Here is a 24,481-nt window from a genome sequence, read left to right on the forward strand (position 1 = left end):
TTTTTTTTTTTTTTTTTTATTTTAGTTTTTGGTGGTAGACACAACATCTTTGTATGTGGTGCTGAGGATCGAACCCGGGCCGCACGCATGCCAGGCGAGCGCGCTACCTCTTGAGCCACATCCCCAGTCCCAGGTTCTATTTTAGATTGTGTGGTCAGGAAAGACCTTTCAGCAAGGCAGCAACTGAGCAGGTAGCTGAAGGGAGCAAAGGGGTGAGCCATGCAGATAGCTGGGGTTGGGTGTTCTAGGTAGAATAAACAGCTGTTGCATAAGGCAGGAATATGCTTGCCATGTTGCTATATATTCTGAGAGGCAGAGTGATAACTGTGACCTTTCTCATCTCTTGTGTTTTTAGAAGTAACAAAGATCCTTCTGTTTGCTGCACAAGCTTCTCATCACCTAGTACCCCCAGAGGTGAGAACTCTTTTTTTTTAATTATTGTTTTTAATTCTAATTTGTTATATATGACAGCAGAATGCATTATAATTCATATTACACATATAGAGTGCAATTTTTCATATCTCTGGTTGTATATAAAGTATATTCACACCATTCATGTCTTTATAAGTGTACTTAAGGTAATGATATTCATCTCATTCCACCATCTTTTTTACCCCCATGCCCCGTTCCATTCCCTCCCATCCCTTGGCCCTACCTAGAGTTTGTCTAATCCTCCCATGCACCCCCTTCCAACCCCAATATGAATCAGCCTCCTCATATCAGAGAAAACATTTGGCATTTGGTTTGTTGGGATTGGCTAACTTCACTTAACATTATATTCTCCAACTCCATCCATTTACCTGCAAATGCCATGATTTTATTCTCTTTTAATGCTGAGTATTATTCCATTGTGTATATATACATGTTTTCTTTATCCATTCATCTACTGAAGGGCATCTAGGATGGTTCCACAGTTTAGCTATTGTGAATTGTGCTGCTATAAACATTGATGTGGCTGTGTCTCTGTAGTATGGTGTCCTTTGGTATAGATCAAGGAATGGGATATCTGGGTCAAATGGTGGTTCCATTCCCACCTTTCCAAGGAATCCCCATACTGCTTTCCATATTGGCTGCAACAATTTGCAGTCCCACCAACAATGTAGGAGTGTGCCTTTTTCCTCACCAACACTTATTGTTGTTTGTGTTCTTAATAGCCACCATTCTAACTGGAGTGAGATGAAATCTCAGAGTAGTTTTGATTTGCATTTCTCTAATTGCTAGAGATGTTGAACATTTTTTCATATATTTGTTGATTGTATAACATCTTTTGAGAGGTGTCTGTTCAGTTCCTTGGCCCATTTGTTGATTGGGCTGTTTGTTTTTTTGGTGTTTAGCTTTTTGAGTTCTATATACCCTAGAGATTAGTGCTGTATCTGATGTGCCAGCACTAAATTTGCTCCCAAGATGTAGGTTCTCTATTCACTTCACTGATTGTTTCTTTTGCCAAGAAGAATCTTTTTTAGTTTGAATCCATCCCATTTATTGATTTTAATTCTTCTGTTATAGGAGTCTTATTAAGGAAGTTGAGGCCTAATCGACATGATGGAGATTTGGGTCTACTTTTTCTTCTAAAAAGCACAGTGTCTCTGGTTTAATTCCTAGGTCCTTGATCCACTTTGAGTTGAGTTTTGTGCATGGTGAGAGATTGGGGTTTAATTTCATTTTGTTGCATTTGGATTTCCAATTTTCCCAGCACCATCTATTGAAGAAGCTATCTTTTCTCCAATGTATGTTTTTGGCACCTTTGTCTAATATAAGATAACTGTAATTATGTGGGTTAGTCTCTTTGTCCTCTATTCTATATCATAGGTCTACCAGTCCATTTTGGTGCCAATACCATGCTGTTTTTGTTACTATTTCTCTGTAGTGTAGTTTAAGGTCCGGTATAATGATGCCACCTGCTCATAGAATGAGATTGGAAATGCTCCCTCTTTTTCAACTTCATGAAATGATTTGTAGAGTATATGTATTAATTCTTCTTTAGAGGTCTTGTAGAACTTAGCTGTGTATCCATCTGGTCCTGGACTTTTCTTGATTGGTAGACTTCTGATGGCGTTTTCTATTTCCTTGCTTGAAATTGATCTGTTTAAATTGTGTATGTCATCCTTATTCAATTCATGCCTGTAGAAATTTGTCAATGCCTTCAGTATTCTCTATTTTACTAGAGTACAAGTTTTCAAAATAATTTCTAATTATTTTCTATATTTCTGTAGTGTCTGTTATGATATTTCCTTTTTCATCATATATGTTAGTGATTTTTCTCTCTCCTTCTCTTTAAGGGTCTTTCAATTTTATTTATTTTTTCAAAGAACCAACTTTCTATTTTGTCCATTTTTTCAGTTGTTTCTTTTGTTTCGATTTTATTGATTTCAGCTCTGATTTTAATTATTTCCTATGTTCTGCTTTTGGTGTTGATTCATTCTTTTTCTAGCGCTTTGAGATGTAATGTTAGGTCATTTATTAAGACTTTTTCTTCTTTTAAGGAATGAACTCCATGCAATGAACTTTCCTATTAGTACTGCCTTCATAGTGTCTCAGAGATTTTGATATGTTGTGTCAGTATTCTCATTTACCTCTAAGAATTTTTTAATCTCCTCCTTGATATCTTTTGCAACCCATTGTTCATTCAGTAGCATATTATTTAGTCTCCACGCATTGGAGTAGTTTTTTTTTTTTTTTTTTTAATCACTGATTTCGAATTTCATTCCATTGTGATCTGATAGAATGCAGGGTAGTATCGCTGCTTTTTTGTATTTGTTACGAGTTGCTTTGTGGCATAATATAAGGTCTATTTTAGATAAGGATCCATGTGCTGCTGAGAAGAAAGTATATTTGCTTGTTGAAGGATGAAATATTCTATATTTGTCACTTAAGTCTAAGTTATTGATTGTATTATTGAGTTCTATAGTTTCTTTGTTCAGCTTTTTGGAAGATCTGTCCGGTGGTGAAAGACATGTGTTAAAGTCACCCAGTGTTGTTGTATTGTGGTCTATTTGACTCTTGAACTTGAGAAGAGTTTGTTTGATGAATATAGATACTCCATTGTTTGGGGCATATATATTTATAATTGTTAAGTCTTGTTGGTGTATGGTTCCCTTGAGCTGTATAAAATGTCCTTCTTTGTCCCTTTTGATTAATTTTAAAGTCTACTTTATTTGATACAAGGATGGAAACCCCTGCTTGCTTCCACAGTTCCATGTGAGCGATATGAGTTTTCCCAACCTCTAACCTTCAGTCTGTCTTTTCCTCTGAGGTGAGTCTCTTGGAGGCAGCATATTCTGTATGTTAGACATTTTCATTATAATGTGCCTTGGTGTGAATCTGTTGTGATTTTGTACATTTGGTGTCCTGTAAGCCTCTTGAATTTGGTTTTCCAATTTGTTTTTCATGTTATTATTTCATTGAATAGATTGTCATTCCTTTGGTTTGGAACTCTATGCCTTCCTCTATCCCAATAACTCTTAAATATGGTCTTTTTATGCTATCCCATATTTCTTGAATATTTTGCTCATAGCTTCTTACTATTTTCACTGTGTGGTCTACATTCTTCTCAAGATTATATATTTTGTCTTCGTTATCTGAGGTCCTGTCTTCCAAGTGGTCTAATCTGTTGGTGATACTTTCAGTTGAACTTTTAATTTGGTTTATTTTTTCTTTTATTTCAAGGATTTCTGTTTGGTTTTTCTTTAGAATATCTATCTCCCTTTTAAAGTATCTTTTACTTCCTATATTTGCTTATGTAGCTCTTTGTTGAAATGATCTTTTGCTGCCTGTATTTGCTCTCTTATATCGCCCTTAAATTCACAGAAACTTTTAATCATGTACATCCTGAACTCCTTATCTGTCATTTCCTCTGCTGTGCTGGCCATGGATTCTAATGATGTGGTATCTTGATTTGTTTGGGGCACTTTCTTCCCTTGTGTTTTCATGTTGCTCGTGTCTTTTCCTTTCTATCTCTATAGATCTGAGGCATTACTGTTTTTACCCTATAGGTTTATAGTTCCCCTATAGGGTTCCAATAACTCATCTTTGAGGGGAAGGACAATATTAACAGATCCCAATATAAACAAAATACCACCTAAAAACAAATAGTTGTTATTAAGACGTTTATAGTTTGGTCACAGTGTACAGAAATGGTGAATTCAATTATTATCTACAATATGATCAGTAGGTTTGTAAAAGGGTTTACAGTTTCTGATGGTGTACACAGAACCAGGGGTGAGGTGTAAGGTGATATGCTGAGGAGGTAGGAGGTGAAGCTATGGAGTTATTATATCTCAGGAAGTGTGAAACAGAAATCTAAAGAAGAAGGTTAGTAGCAGGAGAATAGAGAGGCAGTAATTTGGGGTAGACAAATAAGAGGGAAGACGGTAGAGTACATAAGACAAACCCATGTATTAGAAAAATAAAAAATGTTAAAATAGTAAAAATTGGAGAGAAAAAACAAGAAAAAGAATATACAACACAACTGTAATATACTATTCAGTCATCTCAGTCCTCAGTAGCCTAATTCATGCAAAGTACTTGGTTTCACATATGTTGGGGATGTGAGGGCGGGAGAATAAAGAGGGAGAAGGAAGGAAAACAAATCTCAAAGGGAGAAACAAGGATTGTTTTGGTTGGAGATCAGTATATTTCTTAACTTCCCTTCTCATCCAGTAGGTGGAGTTGTCAGTTCTTAGTTGGCATCTCCGCCCTCAGGATGGTGTGGGTTACCAGGGTGTGAGGGTTGGTCTTGGTGCAGGGCACCTAGAAGTGGGGTATGGCACCTGCCTGTCCTGTTGGGAGACTGCACCTCAAGAATCTCCTTTGGGGTCTGCTTCTGTGATATGGGCGCCTGGTCTTATTTCCTCATCTTGCCTATAGACCTCACAGTTTCTGCCCTCTAAATCAGTCTCTAAAGTTATCTCCCTCACCCTCTCCCTTTCTACTTCCTAACCAGGAACCTTTCTCTCTGGGAGTCTTGTGTGTTGTACTCTGATGGCTGCACGCCTGTAGCAGAGGGTTGTTTTGTAATAGGTACTCACTCTGCTGAGTTAGCAGCTGCTGGGGATTGGGGGGGCAATTAGAAAACTATGGGTACCTCGCTATCTGGTGTTTCAAACTTGTAGTTGCCCAGACTAAAGGTGGTGATGGAGATGACCCAAGATGGAGGCTGCTGCTTTCAGGGATGGAATGTCAGGTCAGGTTGGAGGAGCCGGGCGATGGCGTTGTACCATCAGTTCAGAGATGAGCTCTGAGGCATGCAGTGTGTTGCTTACAGCTTTCTTCAGAGCTTGTGATATCCCCAGGTACAGGCAGTTTATCTCCAATAGGGGACTATGGCAGTAGCTGCAAGTCCCAAGATGGAGGCGACCGGGGGGTCCACATGGGAGTTGCACCCGGAGTTCTTGCATGTAGGTAGCAGCTTAATGTTCTTCGTGGGAGCAGCATCTGGGAATTCTGTGCCGGCGCTGATGCTGGTGGTTGCGCTAAGGCACCCAGAGACCTGCGTGGGCGGGTAGTCGGGAGTCAGGAGTCTTTTTGTAACGCTTGAGGTCTGGGTCCCTGCGCAGCAAGGTGGCCATGATTCCTATGCGGGATCAGCTGTAGAGGGGTCCTCCATTACTTTCACCAAAGCAATATTCCCAGAAATTGAAACCCGGGCCACAGGGTGACACAGAATGCTGCCTCCTCTGGCCCATCATCTTGGATCTCCCAAGGTGAGAACTCTTAACCTGAACTTTGGATCTAGTGCACACAGAGCAGTGCCTGCCCCTATTAGATATTCCTTTTTAAGTGAGCAGAGGAGATAACTAACCCTTAAGAAGATATAATACAGAAGTTCAGTTGTACAGTTTTTAGAAAGTGAAATTTGGGGGTTTTTTTGTTTTGTTTTGTTTTGTTTTTGACAAGTTGAGAATACTACTTAGTTTGCTAACCAAATAATTTTATGATTGGGAGAGATCAACAATATCAATTTATAGTGATTATTTTTCAAAGGTGGTAATTTCTTTGATTAAAACAGCTTTGGATTATCCTGTGTCAAAGCAGGGTTTTTGTTTTTTTTTTTCATTTATACTAAAAAATGATATTAAAGAGGAATAAAATTTATTTTAAAGGTTAAAAAAGGTTCAACTCCAAAGTGGCATATTTTAATCTCTCTTTCTTAGTCATGATTCCTCCAACTCCCAACTGAAGGTGGAAGGCTATTTTTCCACTATGAATAATCTGTTGTCCTTTCATCCTCAGGTGTTTGTGAGGGTACAGACATTTCACTTATATTCATCTCTTCTTTTGTTCCCAACTCAGATCATTCAATCAGTGCTCATGACCGTGGCCAACAATTTTGTTACTGACAAGAACTCTGGGGAAGTCATGACAGTAGGGTATGTAGAACATGGTTGGGGGCAGTAGATATGTTTTCAATGTACTAGATTTGCTTTAAGTTACCAAGTTGTGTAATTTCAGCTGATAGTATGGCCTCTAAAACAGCAGTTTAAAATACGCTTGAGGCTTGAGTCTTTGAGGAGGCTTGATGTTTTTATTTTATTGGTCATAATTTTGAGAAGGGGAACCAGAGATAATCTGCTTATTCTTCTAATCAGAATTTTTTTTTTTTTTTACTAGTTTTACACTTTGAATTGAATGATTATTTGGCTACCTCAGTATTTTTTTGTTTTTGTTTTTTTATCTTCCACCATGAATTTGTGTCTTACCCTGGAATAAGTGATATATTATTGAATCAATCTTCAATTTTAGGGCAAGTCAGTGGCCCTTTTGATTAATTAAAAATTATTAATGACTAAATCATCTTGGTAAGTAAGTGATATACTAAACAGTAAGTAAGTGATATACTTTGTATTTCCCTTGAGAAATGTTACTGGGAGAATAGCCCAAAGATTTTCCGTCTTTCTTGTTTAGCCTAGTCCCTTCTTTCCTTAGGGTTGGCAAATAAATACTGCCATGATTTAGTTTCCTGACATTGCTCTTCATGCCACTAGCAGCAAAAATTGCTGTAATAAAAGCCCTCTACCCACTTAACATTCTCTACTATACTGCAGTTTTAGAAACTTAGGCCACATAAAACGCAACTTGTATTCCTTTTGATTCTTTTTTTGAAAAATTTCTTAGATTTAACCACCACTTTTTCTTTTCTAGAATTAATGCTATAAAAGAGATAACAGCTCGATGTCCTCTTGCCATGACTGAAGAACTTCTCCAAGACCTGGCTCAATATAAGACACATAAAGATAAGAGTAAGTTGCATGTTATTCTCTGTAAGCCAAAGAGTATAATGTTTTTACCTCTTTGCTTCTTTACCTCTTTACCTTCTTTGCTCCAGAATTTGTAATTAAAGGTATTATTTTTGTAGATGTGATGATGTCTGCTAGAACTCTGATTCAGCTCTTCCGGACACTGAACCCTCAGATGTTACAGAAGAAATTCCGGGTAGGTGAACCCTGTTTATGTTGGTCTAAAGGTTATGGTCTTTTGAATTTTATTACAATTTGGATTTAGGTATTTGTGATAGTTTTGAGTACTGGTGATGCACATGGTTTTATTTAAAGTTTGAATACAATTGATTAAATACCATTACCTTAAATATTTTGTGGTTGGCTTGCGTTCTTTGATGATGACTGTTTTTTATAAACCTGTCAAGCTGATTAAACTTGATGATGCCGGTATTAAACAAGACTATTTCCCAGCCAGGTACTACCTCTTTCAAGGGCAGAAGGATGCTTGTATATAAAGAAAGAGATGGTACTTTGGACACCTAAAATATTTGAACAGTTATTCTTTAATAGCTGCCAATTTCTTGATTTGAGAAAATTGTGGACAGCATTCTGACTCAGTATTTACTTTGACCTGAGATATAAACAGAATATTTTGTCATTTGATTATTTCCATTTTCTGTAGTGCTCCTATCTCAATTAATAATCTTAGAGAATACCTTTCATCATTGATGTTTTACAATATGAGCACTTTATTATAAACAATTTCTTTTCCTTTAGGGTAAACCTACAGAAGCATCTGTTGAAGCAAGAGTACAAGAATATGGTGAATTGGATGCTAAAGATTACATTCCAGGAGCAGAGGTTCTGGAAATTGAGAAGGAAGAGAAAACAGAAAATGATGAAGGTTCATTTTTCTTTCTTTCTTTGATGGTACTGGGGAAATTGAACCCAGAACCTTTTTTGTTGTTGTTGTTTTTTGTTTTGAATTTTTAACATTTTATCATTGTAAATATATTTACTGCAACTTTACAGTTTAGTTAACAATTATATACAAATAGACTTTTAGCTATAAAATCCCAACTGGTTACATCTAAATCACTGTTCTGAAGAAAACAAATTAGAAGTCTTCCAGTCCTTTAACTTTACCTTTCTTAAATTATATAGGAAAAATAACATCTGATAGTTTTGATTTCAAGTTACAGAGGAGGAGGTATTATCACATTTTATCACTTAGGAACCTAGGGCCTTATGCATGCAAATCAAGTGCTCTGTCCCTAGGCTATATCTCCAAGCTATGAAGGTTCATTTTATTTCACCATTATTTAGGGAGAAAACCACATGGCAAGATAGGAGACTTGAAAGAGAACTGGAAACATTATTATGTGGGTGGTTTTATATATACCAGACCAAAAAGTTGGGACACTGTCTTACAGATCCCAGGGAGCCACTTTATTGAAATGTCTACAAGGTTATTTTATGCCCAGAATCTTTTATTTAATTCTCTGAATAACTGCAGCTAGTTTCTCATACATGCATAAATATATTTAGATGAGTTAGTCAGATACTTGCTATATGCCCAAGTTAAATGTATAAGCGCCATTTTTTTTTTTAATGTGCTTTATTGTCTGTCATCTTTACTAGATCATGAGCTTTATTAGGGCAGGGACCAAATCTCTTGTTTACCATTGAATCACTAACCAATCACAGCATAATAATATCTGCACAATTCCCCAAGATCTGCTTAGTGAATGGTTAATGAACTTCCATCAAATCATGTTTTTCATAGATAAACAGTTATATAATGTGAGATCTATGTTGTTCTAATTAGTTATACATGGCAGTAGAATGCACTTTGACACATCATGCATAAATGGAGTATAACTTCTCGTTCTTCTGATTATGTATGATGTAGAATCACATTGGTCATATAGTCATATATGCACATAGGGTAATAATGCCCAATTCATTCTACTATCCTTCCTACCTTCTCCCCTTCATTCCCCTTTACCTAATCCAAAGTAACTCTATTACAAGTGCCATTTTGATGGGCACAGTTGGCTCCGTGAACATGGACTCTGAAGTCAGTCATGGTTTTTGTGATTTCCATGTAGGCTACATTTTTTGGCTGTGATATTTAACTCTGGGGAATGATCCTTTTCTGCCAAGTTGTGATGACAGTTTATTTATTTTTATGTGGTGCTGAAGATTGAGCCCAGGGCCTCGCATGTGCTAGGCGATTGCTCTACCACTGAGCCATGACCCCAACCCCAGTGTATAGTTCTTATTCCTTAAATTAACTAAGTTGAGAGGGCTTATTTAACAACAAACATTGCTCAAGTTTTTGTCAGTGGAATATGTATTTAAGTTTCAGTACCTTACTTTTCCATTGTATGATTTATTTCAAGTTGTTGTAAATATTCAACATAAAGTGGTAGTTACATCATTAAGCTCTTTTTCACACAGATGAATGGGAAAGTACCAGTCTCAGTGAGGAGGAAGATGCCGATGGTGAATGGGTTGATGTGCACCACTCTTCAGATGAAGAGCAGCAAGAAATTGTAAGTCATAAAATCTCCTCTTACAAGTGCATCACTCTGATGGTTATTAAGATATAATTTTTGCTGGACCTTGTGGGGAGACTAACATTTGAATGGCTGAGCTCTCACTTGAGCTGGCAGCCATTTAAGCCTTTGTTTGTGTACTCTTAAGTCTAAGAAACTAAACAGCATGCCCATCGAGGAGCGGAAAGCCAAAGCTGCAGCCATCAGCACTAGTAGAGTTTTAACTCAGGAAGACTTCCAGAAAATCCGCATGGCCCAAATGAGGAAAGAACTTGATGCTGCCCCTGGGAAAGCCCAAAAAAGAAAATACATTGAAATAGACAGTGATGAGGAGCACAGGTAAAATGCATTTTCACCAGGTCTTCAGTCAGCTTGTGTGCAAATGAAAGCCTCGGGGAAAGGAATTGCACCCTTATTTCTTATTTTATTTTTCCCTCATCCCAGGGGTGAATTACTTTCTCTTCGGGACATTGAACGCCTTCATAAAAAGCCAAAGTCTGACAAGGAGACAAGACTAGCAACTGCTATGGTGAGTGATACATTAACATTAAAATGAAATATAATCTGGATTTTGTATAGCCATAGAATGGCAATTTTTTAAATGTCTTAAATTAACAAAATAAAATGTACAGATATTAGATGTTGTATTAGATGAGTTTTGATTGCTGTACATACCATGTGACTATGTTCATGGTATTAGGAGATTCACCCCACCATGAATGCTTTTATCTGTTTAAAAAAAATTAGCTTACTTAATTCCCTTTCTGGGAATCTCTCTTACCTCACCAGGCTGAATTATGACTTTTCCTTCCACTGAGCTTCCTCATTCCATTGCAGTACTTCAGCCATTGCTCACTGGGACTGAGCCCTAGGGAGCAAGGACTGTGTTCTGTCTGTGCTGTGTCCTTGGTGTCGGATAGAGTGCCTGGCAGAGAGGAGACATTGACTTAGATTAGATATCTTCTGAAGTGTGTTATTTCACAAATATCAATCTTTTTGTGCTGATAGGCTGGAAAGACAGATCGAAAGGAATTTGTGAAGAAGAAAACCAAAGTGAATCCATTTTCTAGTTCTACAAATAAAGAGAAGAAAAAACAGAAGAACTTTATGATGATGCGGTATAGCCAGAATGTCCGGTCAAAAAACAAGCGTTCCTTCCGAGAGAAACAGGTGAGTTCCACTTAAAGCTGGGTGGCTGGAATGGTACTATAATTTGAGCCCACTTATATCTGAGATGAGTTGTGTTTTCTGAAGACTACCACAGTGTGTACCTTGGTGCTAATGGGCACTGTTGGAAAACATCAAGAGGTGGGAGGCAGTCACGCCACATAAATCCTGGACCTGACTTAGTTGGGACTCAACTGTGTGACACGTGGGTTAGGGGTTGTGTGTCCATTTTTCTTCTTTGTCAGTAAAGGGGTATAGCCAGCTGTAGTGATGCACACTTGTAAGCCCAGAGATTTAGAGGGCTGAGGCAGGAGGACCACAAATCAAGGCCAGCCTTGGCAAGTTAGGGAGCTTTTGTCTCAAAATAAAAAAGGGCTGGGGGTGTGGCTCAATGGTAGAGGGCCTTGGGGCTCAGTTCCCAGTACCACATGCTAAAATAATCTGTCATTTGATCTGTGAAATATACTATTGACATTCATTGATATTAGCAATTGTATGCCTGGGAGTTTTAGAAAGGAGTGATTTTGTGTGGTAATACATCAGAAACCGTTTCAGGAAAACAGTCCAAAACAAACTTCTATTTTGGTATAACCCTTCCTATATATTTATACCCTTTTGCAAAAACCTTTCTGTTTACAGGCCTTTGGGTTTTCATTTTATTTGTTTGTAGCCTTTGAATGGTAATCCTGTTCTGCTCAGATGGCTTGCTTATTTTAGTAATTCATTATAGTAAAATAAATTTATGCTTTTTTGTATCTTCCCCTCCTGGGAAGAACATACCAGAGTATATCTAAACATCATTTTGAAGAATCTCCAGGAAATCAGGTCCAGGCTAAAATAGTCCCTCATTCTGAACCAGTGTTCCTAAGTAGATGACAAGCCTGCCAAGTCTGAATGTTACAGCCTGTCCTCTAGGGCAGCACTATGTCTGTGTGGGAGCCAAGTCAGGGTGACCTGAATTAGGTACTGTTTAAACTCTCCCCATCTGTTTTTTTAAATCTTCCACGCTGTGGGTCAATACATCATGTAAGCAATAAAGTGATGGCATATTTAATAAAGGCTGAAGTACTTTAAATTTTGCCACAAATTGACTTAAGCCCATCATTCTAACTTTCATTGGCCCTTAATAACTATTTTAGGTGGCCTTGCTCTATTACGTAGTTTATGTGACCTGCCTACATTTTAGCTAAGTGTGTCATCCATCCCCTACTTCTTTTTTGTTTTGTTTTTATTTTTTGGTACCTGGGATTGACCCAGAGGCACTTAACCACTGAGCCAAATCCTCAGCCCTTTTTAAAAAACAAAAAACAAAAATTTATTTAGAGACAGTCACACTAAGTTGCTTAAGACCTCGCAAAGTTGCTGAAGCTGGCTTTGAATTTGTGATCCTCCTGCCTCAGCCTCCCAAGTTGCTGGGATTACAGGCGTGTGCCAACTGGCTCCTACTTCCAGGTTTTTAACATGCCATTTTCAGCATATAAAAAAGCCCTGCCTTGTTCCTTGTCAATACCTCATAAAATCTCCCTCTCAAAGAGTAAAGAATTTTTATTTAAGAATAAATTTAGAGTTCGTTGGACATAAACCTTGACTCAGAAATGTTATTTCCAGGCTGGAGTTGTGGCTCAGTGGTAGAGCACTTGAATAGCACATGTGAGGCACCACAATCCTAAGCACCACATAAAAAATAAAAAAGAAGCCTGGCAAGGTTGCATATACCTGTAATCCCAGTGGCTCAGGAGACTGAGGCAGGAGGATCACCAGTTCAAAGCCAACCTCAGTCAGCAAAAGCAAGGCGTGAAGCAACTCAGTGAGACCCTGTCTCTAAATAAAATACAAAATAGGGCTGGAGATATGGCTCAGTGGTCAACTGCCCCTGAGTTCAATCCCCAGTACCAATAAATAAATAAATAGATGATAGATAGATAAATAAATAGATTAAGAAAAAAATAAAATAAAGATATTCTGTCTGTCTATAACTAAAAATATTTTTTAAAATGTTATTTCCTGTTCTCTAGTTTTCTTACTGAAATTAATCAATTTCTGTGTATATTTCCTTGCCTTATGTTTTCTTTAAAGTCTCTTTTATTATAAAAGTTTGGATTTCATATTTTCTCTTTCTTTAGAACATTTTGTTCAATTGAAATATACAAATCATATGTGATTTTTAAAGAAAAAAGAAATGAAGTTAATTTTAATAATATATCTTATTTGGGACTGGGGTTGTGACTCAGTGGTAGAGCACTTGCCTTGCACATGTGAGGCACTGGGTTCGATCCTCAGTATCAAATAAAAATAAATAAAGACTAATAAAGATATTGTACCCATGTATAACTAAAAAATTTTTTTAATTATATATCTTATTTAACCTAATCAAAATAGTATTCTAATGTAACCAATATAAAAATTATTAATAAGATAGTTTACATTCTTATATTTGAACTAATTGAAATCCAGCATCTCTTTTATATTATAGCACATCTCAATTTGAGATGCTCATCTTCTCTGTATTGTTCCAGTTTTAGTATGTGTACTGCCTAAGTAAGCACAAGCCGTGTTTCAAATGCTCAATAGCCACATGTAGTTCATGGCTGCCATAATGATCAGCTCTACTATACAGCAACCTCAAACTGTCCCATGACCCATGCACTCTGTGGGGATGCAGCATCACATCACATTTTCCTTTGCCCCTCAGTGGTATTTCACTGTCTGAAATAAAAGATCTTTTGTGACTAGAATCTGTACATGAAGTCTTACTATAAATTTTTAGAATAAATAAAATGATCTGGGGTTGAGACTAGAAGAGGAAAGTAAAGCATATGAGAGAGAAAGATCTTATAGGGATTTTTAAATGAAAAGAGGAGGCTGTACCTGTTCCTTGTGTTCACTTGGTGGCATTGAAGGGGAAAAGGACCTCTGAGAGTCACCTGTGCTGTTATAGTTTAATGAGCAAAATTAAATCTATGCAACCAATATTAGCTTAAACATACAGTTTTTGCAATATGGCTTTAACTATACCAGAGCTTTCCATTAATTTGTTTAATCATTATACAACATGAGCAGACACAGTAAATGAAGTATGCAGATAGAAAATAAGACACAAATAAATCTTGAGAAATTCCTGCTTAGCTAGGCATTGTGGTGCACACCTATAATCCCAGTGGCTTTGGAGGCTAAGGCAGGAGGATCTCAAGTTTGAGGCCAGCCTAGGCAACAAATGAGTCTGTCTCAAAAAATAAAAAGGTCTGGGCTTGTAGCTCAGTGGTAGAGCACCCTTGGGTTTAATCTCCAGTATCAAAAAGAAAAAGAAAGAAAGAAAAGAAATACCTCTTTTTGGCCCAATTAGATTAAAATGAACTTGCCAATTTTTTTTCTCTTAAAGATACTATTTTTCCTGTCTACAAAGATACAAAGACATACAAAGCCCATGTACAAGCTAAAGACAAGGAATCAATAACTTAAATCATAGAATCCAAAAGGGTTGAACATTTAGATATAATTCATGCAGTTTTGATCCAAAAAATGTTTTTTAACAAAGCAATCATATCAATCATTCCTTGTTAAAATTCATAATCTAGAGACTTTTATAAGTTTGAAGGACAAAGAGTAGTGCTGAGGAATTAATGGAATAGTTTTCATCACACACTTAAAATGTGTCTTGGCCTTAGTTATTCTTTTTGTAAAAATTGGATTTATTCTTGATAATCTATAATATTCTGGGGGTTTGGTTTTGTTTTTGTTTGTTTTGTTGTTTGTTTTTGAGGAAAATGGTAATCTTTAAATGGCCCATATGTTTAGTTTATCTTGGAAAGGTGACCTTTATTCCTGGCACTCAGGAAATTGAGGTAGGAGGAGAGCTTGAGTCTAGGAGTTTTTCAAATTTTTTCACAGCAAGACCCTTAGTGAAAAAATTTAAAAAAGAAAAAAATGTGTAAGTGGTGCTCATGTTCAGTAGGATATAAATGATTTATAAAAGATGATTGTGAATAAAGATCTGCTTTTCTATTTTAGACAGTATGTCCTATCCACAGCTCTCAAAAATTAAGAGCTGTGTAGGTCAGAGTAGTACTGAGCAGTATCCCAGGAGACAGGTGATATGCAAGTCGCAACATTCGATACACCTGCTCTGGTTGTGAGCCTTGTTTCCATGAGTTGGGAATAGTATTTAAGAGCATTGAATGTTTCCTAGCAGTGTAGAGGCCCCCACCCTGAATACAGATTGGATCTGTTAGGGAATATTTCATTATTTGTAGTTTTTCAGGATGATTTATGATTTAGTGATTCCTTTTTTGTACATTCCTTATAACCAAATTAACATAATGGGATACTAAAGACTTATCACTTTTTTTCTTACCTTCCAGCTGGCATTACGAGATGCGCTGTTGAAAAAGAGGAAAAGGATGAAGTAACTTCCAAGCAAGTTTTTCATTTCAAGGAGAATGCCAAGTTTGTGTCACTACTATGAAAATTAGTAAATCAAGAATGTTTCTTACATTTAAAAGTCCAGAAGCACTATATGGTAACAACCACAGTAAACTTGGTAGCAATTTGGTGTTTTTAACTTGGAGATGGGTAGTAGTGGGAATGTTTAAAATGTAAATGGTAGTGATATTATAAAAACGTTTTCATTTAAACATTCATGCAAAGAAAAACATTGAATGCCTAATAAGTGTCATTCTAGATATAAAATTAAATGAGCCACAGCCAGTTCTCTCAAAGCATTCACAACTAGTGTGGGAAGGGAGGCAGGTATTATATGTGTGTTTACAGTTCATTGTAAATAGTTCTCTTGCAGAGATCGGTTTATATTTCTGTGGGGTCACTGAGGCCTGATGGACTAAATCTGCAAGGGTGGTAGTTATGTATTCTCTTAAAACAGGACGATGTTACAAGAGTAAGAGGTTCTTACTTGTAAATAGGCTTACCTGCTAAAAACAGGTCCCTGCTGTACAGACTTTGGGTAGACAATTTAGCTCTTTTAGTCTATCCAAAAGATTTCAGTATTTTTTTTAATGCTATGTAAAGGATTTTTTTCTTCAGACCTCATTTTTTTTAAATAGCCTTAAGGATAAATTATAATTTTGAAATGTCTTTGTTTCATCCTTTGATCTGTGCTCTTCCTGTTAGTTTCCTCAGCTTCCTTGGACTCTTATCATATTTTCAACTCATTGTTTGCCTTGTCCTCAATAAAGGGTTTCTAATATCAAATAGGTACTCTTTTGTATGTGCAATAGTGTATGTTGTTTACCAGTCACACTTAAGTCAATTTCAGGAGACAGTTTGTTTGCATTCAATTGACTGCACTTAGAAATAGTTTGGTCCTTCTACCTTTTAGCTGATCTTGAGGTAAATGAGAAATTTGTTATATGTTACTTCAAATTTGAGTAAAGGGCAATTTTCTGCCAGAGTTAGAACAACTTCTAAAATCACTTCCCCTGTTCCCTTTGCAGTTTTTTTGTTCATCTTTTGAATTCAGTTTCAGTTTTATTTGAATGAAACTTTGTGACTTTTGCCCAAGATGTTTCAGATCACTGTTAGGCAGTTAGTTGAATATAAGAGTCAACTCCCAGCAACTTGATTGTTTCATGGGATTGCCCAATACAAATGTGTTTATTTCAGACCCTTTTCTTTTTCTTTTTTTTTTCCTTTGTGGTAATGGGAATTGAGCACTTGCTAAGGCAGGCACTCAACCACTGAGCTATATTCTCAGCCCTCCCCCCTTTTTAACATATATTTTTTAGTTGTTGATGGAATTTTATTTATTTATTTATATGAGGTTCTGAAAATTGAACCCAGTGCCTCATTCATGCTAGGCAAGCACTCTACCACTGAGCCACAACCCCAGCCCTTCTTCAGCCCTTTTTAAATTTTATTTTGAGATAGGGTCTCACCTTCCCAGTCTGGCCTCGAACCTGTGATCCTCGTGCCTGAGCCTCCCAAGTTGCTGGGATTGCAGGTGTATACCCAGCTTCAGACCCTCTTCTTTGTGTATTTTCAAATGGGGTATCTCATGTGTCTGAAGTCAGGAAGTGAATAAAATCCAAAATAGCATAGTTGATAGTGTCCACAGCTTTGCTATGTGTTTTCTGATGGTGCCTGGAAGTTTCATCTTTCCCTTGTATTTCCCCACCCTACTTAGATACCAAGATGCCAAAGTTTTTTCTGTGCTCTAACTCCAATTCTGCTGTGGCCTCACCCTGCTCTTAACTAGCCTGAGGCTTATATGCAAGATAAAGGTACCTGGCTTTAAAAGATAAATTCTTCTTAACTGTTTGCTTTAATCCCACAGTCTCTTATTTCTGGTTACTTTTAATAATGTATCAGTTTTCTCTTGAGAATTTTTCTTTTTACTGCTAATTTGAAGATCAAATTCTCACAAATTGGATGCAGCCAGCAAAGGTCAAGTAACTTTGCGGGGTGACTTTAATCTTGAAGAAGTCATCAATGTTTAAAACTTTTTAGTCTCGAACTTTCCTCGGCACTGAGAATGTGTCCATGTCATGATGCACTCGCATTGTCCAAGCTCATAATATATAAAAGCGGTATGTAAATCTGGAATGCTGACCTGTCATCTCTGTGATCTTACTAAGTTCCACTAGTAAATTAGCTCCACGTGAGGCAGAGATTTTGGTCTGTTCTCTGCTATATTCCCTGTGGTAGTTCAGTGTCTAATATGGTATAGAGGGACTAGGAAAATGTTTGAACATATGATTTAATCTCTGTCAGTTTTCTGTCTGTAAATATACCAGCTCCCTCACTGACTATTTTGAGAATTTTGAAAACTAATGTTTATAGGCATTTACCATGTTATCTGACACAAAGAAAAGTTTCAGCAAATTTCTCATCAAAAATTAGCTACCTGTTACATTGGTTTTTGCTTAATTTATTTAAAATAAAACAGCAATTACATTTGCTACAAATATTTTATCCCTCAAATCCAATTTTTTGGATTACTAGTTTGAAGTATAAAAATGTATGTTGAATACCCACTGTATACAAAGTACTCTGCTAGGTGCTGTGTGGTTTGTAGACAGCATTTGTCCCTTATTCAAACTTTCAGTGCATTGAAGGCAATAGATTCACAAAATGACTTCATAATACAAAGCAGCTTACAAAAAGTTGTCAGAAAGGTACAGTTATACAAAAAAGTATGGAGGTGATATAAAGGTATCTTAGTTCAGTCATTTCTTAATACATGTCAATGTTAAAACATCACATGGTCTATCATAAATAGATCTAATTTTGTCAATTAAAAAGCGCAGCGCAGGGTGTGGTTGTAGCTCAGTGGTAGAGTGTTTGCATAGCACTTGTGAGGCACTGGGTTTTGTCCTCAGCACCAAATAAAATAAGGTATTGTGTCCATCTACAATTAAAAGTATTTAAAAAAAAAAAAAAAGTACAGTATTAGGGGATCATAAGGAAGGGACAGATCAGCTGGCAGGAAGGTCAAATGCTGGTTTGCTAACAAACTGATGCTTATAATGGTCAAGGTAACCAGTAGGAAGACATTCCCAAACTGTACAAGAAAAGTGTGGTTTAAAAGTTGAAATAATTTTAGTATGATTTTTAAAAGGTTATTGTTATATAAATTTTAATTTTTTATATTCTAATTCCTTGAAAATTTTTATATAGGGTATTACATTGCAATTGTTTTAACTAAAATGTTCAGTCATTTTGAGTATTAATACTATTTTAAATAAGATGTTTAAAATATATGTAGATAACATAGTTCTGTACTTCCAGAAATTTAAGAAATATCTTGAATATGATTAAGAAGAGGGATAGGGTTATAGCTCAGAGGTAGAATGCTTGCTTAGCACTTGTGAGACACTGGGTTTGATCCTTAACACCACATAAAAAAAATAAAGAAAGGTATTGTGTCCATCTACAACTGAAAAAAGAAGATAGGGCAATGACCTAGAGCTTTTTCTTTTACAAGATCAAAATTGGAAACAACTTTCACAAGTGTAGTATTTGGTCTGCACTCGAATTAAAATGCAAGCAAAAGTAGCACAGCTAATGCTATATTATTGAAAAAGAATAAACTCGTATAGGACACTTTTTGTGTGGTAGTCTTATTTCCTTTTGCTGATTCTACTTTCGTGTTTTGTCAGTCTGATCTCAATACAGAAATGTTTAAGTAAACTATAATTTATCTAAATGATGGGATATATAATTATATAGTCATTAAAATGTTTTTAATAGGAAATACATATTATAACTTAACAAAAAACAAAGCTTTTTACATGTAAGAAAATGGAAAATAATAAAAGCCCTAGAGAAAATATACCAAATATTAAATATAGTTTTCTTTAGTGTTTGGAGCATTTTTGTTATTATGTAAGAGGCAAAATAAACTAAATAAACTTTGTCTTCTTAATTACTCTCTTCCCTCATTTAGTCATTGGGGCTAGAGTCATCTTTTTTTGGGACCCTCTGGTTCTAGCCAACGATGCCTGATATTAGCAAAAGTACTATTAGTACAATTCTTTGGGGAAACTATGCACCAAGAACTTAAAAATAGTCATAACCTTTGGCTGAAATCCACTTCGGAAAGTCTAATCTGAGAAAATGATCCAAAATATAGCTGTGTCTGTGACTGTTTTGCTGCAAAAAACAGTATGGGTTTTAAAATATCCTAACCAAAGTGGAGTTTGTCTCACCGAGTGTAGAGATGAACTGTTGATTCTCTGGGTTCAGCTTCTCTATAATGACACCAGGACCTTGGGCTCCTCTTTGGCTTTGTCATTCTTAGTGTGTTGAAGTAGGACCATGTTGAATGCTGGCTCTGACAGCTGTATGACCATGTGGAACTCACTCATTTCTGCATCTCAGTTTGGTCTGTAAAATGGAGATAATGCTGACACCTTGCCTTCTGTGTTTAAGGCAGCAAGAAGGGCCCGGAGTGACCTTGCCGTATCTATCCCTTTTCTAAGAAAACAAAAGGTTTCATAGAATTCCTTCAACAGCCTTCCTTTATATTTCATTAGCCAGAAATGGATTAACTAGCCACCCTACTATTAAGAGAAACCAAGAAAGCAGGAAATGGGATTGTTGACCCCTCAGGTGGACCATAATCATCTCAACAGAACTGAACTTATGTTAGCAAAAAAAGGAAGTGAGAAGGAATTTGGATAGACTATTTGCAATCTGTAAACTATCTGTAGGTAAATATTCACTATAATTTTCAATGGCAAGAATAAGTACAGAAAAAAGGTCTAAAATATGGGATATAGTTAGTTGGTGGAATAGTCAACTGTTAAACAATACCACTTTGATAAGTTAAAGATATAACAATGTAGTAATATAAAATATGTACCCTATTTTTTTAAAACTGTAAGCTGATATAACGTGATTTTAAGACTTTTTTTTATTTGTTTCTTTTTATGTGGTGCTAAGGATCAAACTCAGTGCCTCACACATGCTAGGCAAGCACTCTGCCACTGAGCTACAGCCCCAACCCTTTTTAAAAAAATCTTTGAAATTAGGATTTTTAAAAAATTTTTGCAGCCAGATGATAGTCTTAACAGTTGTCATTGCCTTCACTCTCACAAACTTGGTCTAAAATCTTCAGTTGACATCAGTTAAAATCAAAAACCTACATCAGAAATATACAAGTATTATTAAGCACACAAGCTCAGTGGATTTTCATAAGCTGAATACATCCCAGTATTCAGCACCTGATCAAGAAACATAACATGACCAACACCTTACAAGACCCTTTTTGAGTGGAGAACTCAGAAATACTGTAGATCACCAAGATTCATAATGATACAGAGGAGTGGTGTGTTGTGGAAAATGGGCATCTATGATGCCAAATCAAATGGCAACTCAAGTCTAACTCTGAATCTAAAGACACTTAAGCAATGCCTTAGTTGATTTCATTTCTTAAAAAACATGCAAGAATAAATGTATGATATTTGTATCTGTGACAAGACTTATTGAATGCATACACGTTTTAAAATTCTGGTAAGAGCATTTGTCATAGTTTAAATGGAGTTTTTCTTTGAGGTATATAAAATAATGGTGCTTCTTACAAGTTTAAAATATGCCTATGAAAATAGTTGCTAGGTTTGAATGGTGGAATATAACTGATTAGATTTTCTTTTTTTACCTACATTTTACACATTTCATAATATTTATAAAATATTTGTACTAAGCATTTAGAAAAATCTAAAAAGCTTCTAGTTCTATCTTAATAACATGCAGTTTGGCTATACCTGCTGTTACTAGTATCTAAGTTAACCTCAGAGGTTTTTTAAAAGGAAATTAGGTCAAGGAGGCAAAGAAAATTAAGGACAAAATGGAAACCATGATTTGTATCTGGGAAATATAAAAAGGGAATTTTAAAATAATTACGTAGAGGTAACTGATGATATTTGATGCAACTTCTTATTTTAAGGATATGTGAATCTTCCTCTTGTTAAAAATTTTTAACTATAATTTGAGCTGTAATTTTTTTTAAATACACAGAATAGAAAATAATGAAAACCATCCCTGAATTTTATTCAATGTTTTATGTATATATCACACATATACACATACATACATATATATTAATCTATTAATATATACCTTAGTATAAAGAACATATGTATGTATATGAATGTATATATATTCAGAATGGAAATATTTAAGCATAAAAACTATAGCTTCACTCAGCCATATCTTCTCCTTTTTCAGGACCATGATTATCTTGAAGTTGATGCTATCATTCCAGTAGCTTTTTTTTTCTTTTACTGCATGCATATAGTATACAGTATTATTTAGTATCTTAAAATTTTATATAAACAATATCATTGGATATATTATTTTGCTGACCATGTAACAGATTGTTGATGAATAAAGATACTTTTCATTTTAATTATGTCAGTTTCCATTGCTTATTCATAAATCCACAATTTATCTTTTCCTAACCCAACGCATTAAGATTGTTTCTATTTTTCCTGCTCTTTAAAAACCTTGCTGCAATAAACATCTTTGAACATGTTCTCCAGGGTTCATAGTTTTAGAGGGTTTTTGTTTTCTCTTTTTTAACCAAAAATGAGATAGAAACAAAGAAATGTACTTTGCCATGCTGTAGATTTATTCATATTTTTTCATTGGTGTTTAGAATATCCTGCATTTATTTTAATTTTTTACTTGTTCTTTTTAGTCACACATGACAGTAGAATGTATCTTGACATATCACACATAGAATATAGCTTCCCATTCTTGTGGTTGTATATGATGTAGAGTTAAACGATAACGTATGCATATAGGAACATAGGAAAGTTTTGTTTGATTGATCCTATTGTCTTTCTTATTTCCATCCCCCCACCCTTCACTTTATTCTCCTTTGTCTAATCCAGTGAACTTCTGTTCTTCCCTCCCCACTGCTTATTGTGAGGTAGCATCCACATATCAGAAAAAATATTTAGCCTTTGGTTTTTTGAGATTGATTTATTTCATTTAGTATGATAGTCTCCAGTTTCCAACTGGAAAATGCCATTATTTTATTCTTCTTTATGCTGAGTATTATTCTATCGTGTATATGTACCACATTTTCTTTATCCATTCATCTGTTAAAGGCACCTAGGTTGGTTCCATAGCTTAGCTATTGTGAATTGCACTGCTATAAACGTTGATGTGACCATGTCACTACAGTATGCTGACAGTAAGTCCTTTGGGAATATGCTGAGGAGTGGGATAATTGGGTCAAATGGTGGTTCCATTCCAAGTTTTCTGAAGAATCTCCATACTGCTTTCCAGAGTGGTTGCATCAATTTGCAGTCCCACCAGCAAGGTATGAGTGTGCCTCTTTCCCCACACCCTTGCCAACATTTATTGTTCTTTGTATTCTTCATAATTGGCATTCTGACTAGAGTGAGAGAGATCTTCAATATAGTTTTAATTTGCATTTATCTAATTGCTAGTGATATTGAACATTTTTTATATATTTATTGACTGATAGTATTTCTTCTTCTGTGAACTGTCCAGTTCCTTTGCCCATTTGTTGATTGGGTTTTTTGTTTGGTTGGTTTTTGGTGATAAATTTTTTGAGTACATATCCTGGAGATTAATCCTCTAATGTGAAGGTGAAGGTGGCCAAGATTTTTTTCCCATTCTGTAGGCCCTCTCTTCACGTTCTTGATTGTTTCCTTTACTGTGAAGAAGGCTTTTATTTTGATACCAACCAACCCATTTATTGATTCTTGATTTTACTTCTTGAGCTTTAGAAGTCATGTTGAGGAAATTGGTTCCTAAGTTGACATGATAGAGATTTGGTCCTATTTTTTCACCTAGTAGGCAGGGGTCTCTGGTATAGGTACTTTCCAGGTACTTGATCCACTTTGAGTTGAGTTTTGTGCACAGTGAGAGAAAGGAGTTTAATTTCATTTTGCTACATATGGATTTCCAGTTTTCCCACCACCATTTGTTGAAGAGACTGTCTTTTCTCCAATGTATGTTTATGGCACCTTTCTCTAATATGAGAAACTGTATTCATGTGGGCTTTTCTCTGTGTCTTCTATTCTGTTCATTGGTCTTCATATCTGTTTTGGTGCCAATACCATGCTGTTTTTGTTACTATAGCTCTGTAGTATAATTTAAGATCTGGTGTGTTGATGCCTCCTGTTTCACTTTTCTTGCTAAGGATTGCTTTGATTATTCTGGGCCTCATATTTTCACAGTTATATTTTATGACTGCTTTTTCTATGTCTATGAAGAATGGAATTTCAAGAGGAATTGCATTAAATGTATATAGTGCTTTTGGTACTGTGGCCATTTGGACACTTTATTCTGTGTATACAAGAACATGGGAGAACTTCCCGTATTCTGAGGTCTTTTTCAATTTCTTTCTTTAGTGTTCTGTAGTTTTCATTGTAGAGGTCTTTCACCTCTTTTGTTAGATTGATTCCCAGATATTTTCTGTTCTTTGAGCTATTGTGAATGGGATAGTTTTCCTAATTTCTCTTTCAGTTGATTCATAAATGATGTCTAGGAATGCAGTTGATTTATGGGTGTTAATTTTATATCCTGCTACTTTGCTGAATTCATTTGTGAGTTCTAGAAATTTTCTGGTGAAATTTTTTGGATCTTCTAAATATAGAATCATGTCCTTGGCAAAGAGAGATACTTTTGTTCTTCTTTTCCTATTCATATCCCTTTAATTTCTTTCTTCTGCCTGATTGCTCTGGGTAGAGCTTCAAGGACTAGGTATAATAGAAATGGTGAAAGATTCTTGGGGATACTTGTCTTGTTCCAGCTTTTAGAGGAAATGCTTTTAATTTTTCTCCATTTAGAATGATGTTGGCCTTGGTTTTAACCTATAGCTTTTACAATATTGAGATATGTTCCTACTATTCCAGTTTTTCTAGCGTTTTAAACATGCATGGATGTTGTATTTCATCACATGCTTTTTCTGCATCTTATTGAGATAATCCTGTGATTCTTGTCTTCAAGTCTATTAATGTGATGGGTTACACTTATTGATTTCCATATGTTGAGCCAACCTTGCATCCCTGGGATAAACCCACTTGATCATGATGCACTATCTTT

The 24,481-nt window shown here is 35.8% G+C and overlaps 1 protein-coding gene across 1 annotated transcript in view; it reads left to right on the top strand.

Moving 5' to 3' along the window:
• The window catches only part of Sdad1 (SDA1 domain containing 1), a 45,112-nt gene extending 23,837 nt beyond the window's left edge, over window positions 1–21,275 (top strand). The window contains exons 13-22 of the mRNA XM_015499285.2: window positions 356–414; window positions 6,292–6,368; window positions 7,141–7,238; window positions 7,355–7,431; window positions 7,995–8,121; window positions 9,681–9,775; window positions 9,927–10,117; window positions 10,223–10,307; window positions 10,787–10,948; window positions 15,304–21,275. Of these exons, the coding sequence (XP_015354771.1) occupies window positions 356–414; window positions 6,292–6,368; window positions 7,141–7,238; window positions 7,355–7,431; window positions 7,995–8,121; window positions 9,681–9,775; window positions 9,927–10,117; window positions 10,223–10,307; window positions 10,787–10,948; window positions 15,304–15,351 (1,019 nt within the window). The 3' untranslated portion in view covers window positions 15,352–21,275. The remainder of the gene's footprint in view (window positions 1–355; window positions 415–6,291; window positions 6,369–7,140; window positions 7,239–7,354; window positions 7,432–7,994; window positions 8,122–9,680; window positions 9,776–9,926; window positions 10,118–10,222; window positions 10,308–10,786; window positions 10,949–15,303) is intronic.
• The last annotated feature ends 3,206 nt before the right edge of the window (window positions 21,276–24,481 follow it).

Source organism: Marmota marmota, unplaced genomic scaffold (assembly GCF_001458135.2).
Source record: "Marmota marmota marmota unplaced genomic scaffold, marMar, whole genome shotgun sequence".
NCBI classification, from domain to species: Eukaryota; Metazoa; Chordata; class Mammalia; order Rodentia; family Sciuridae; genus Marmota; species Marmota marmota.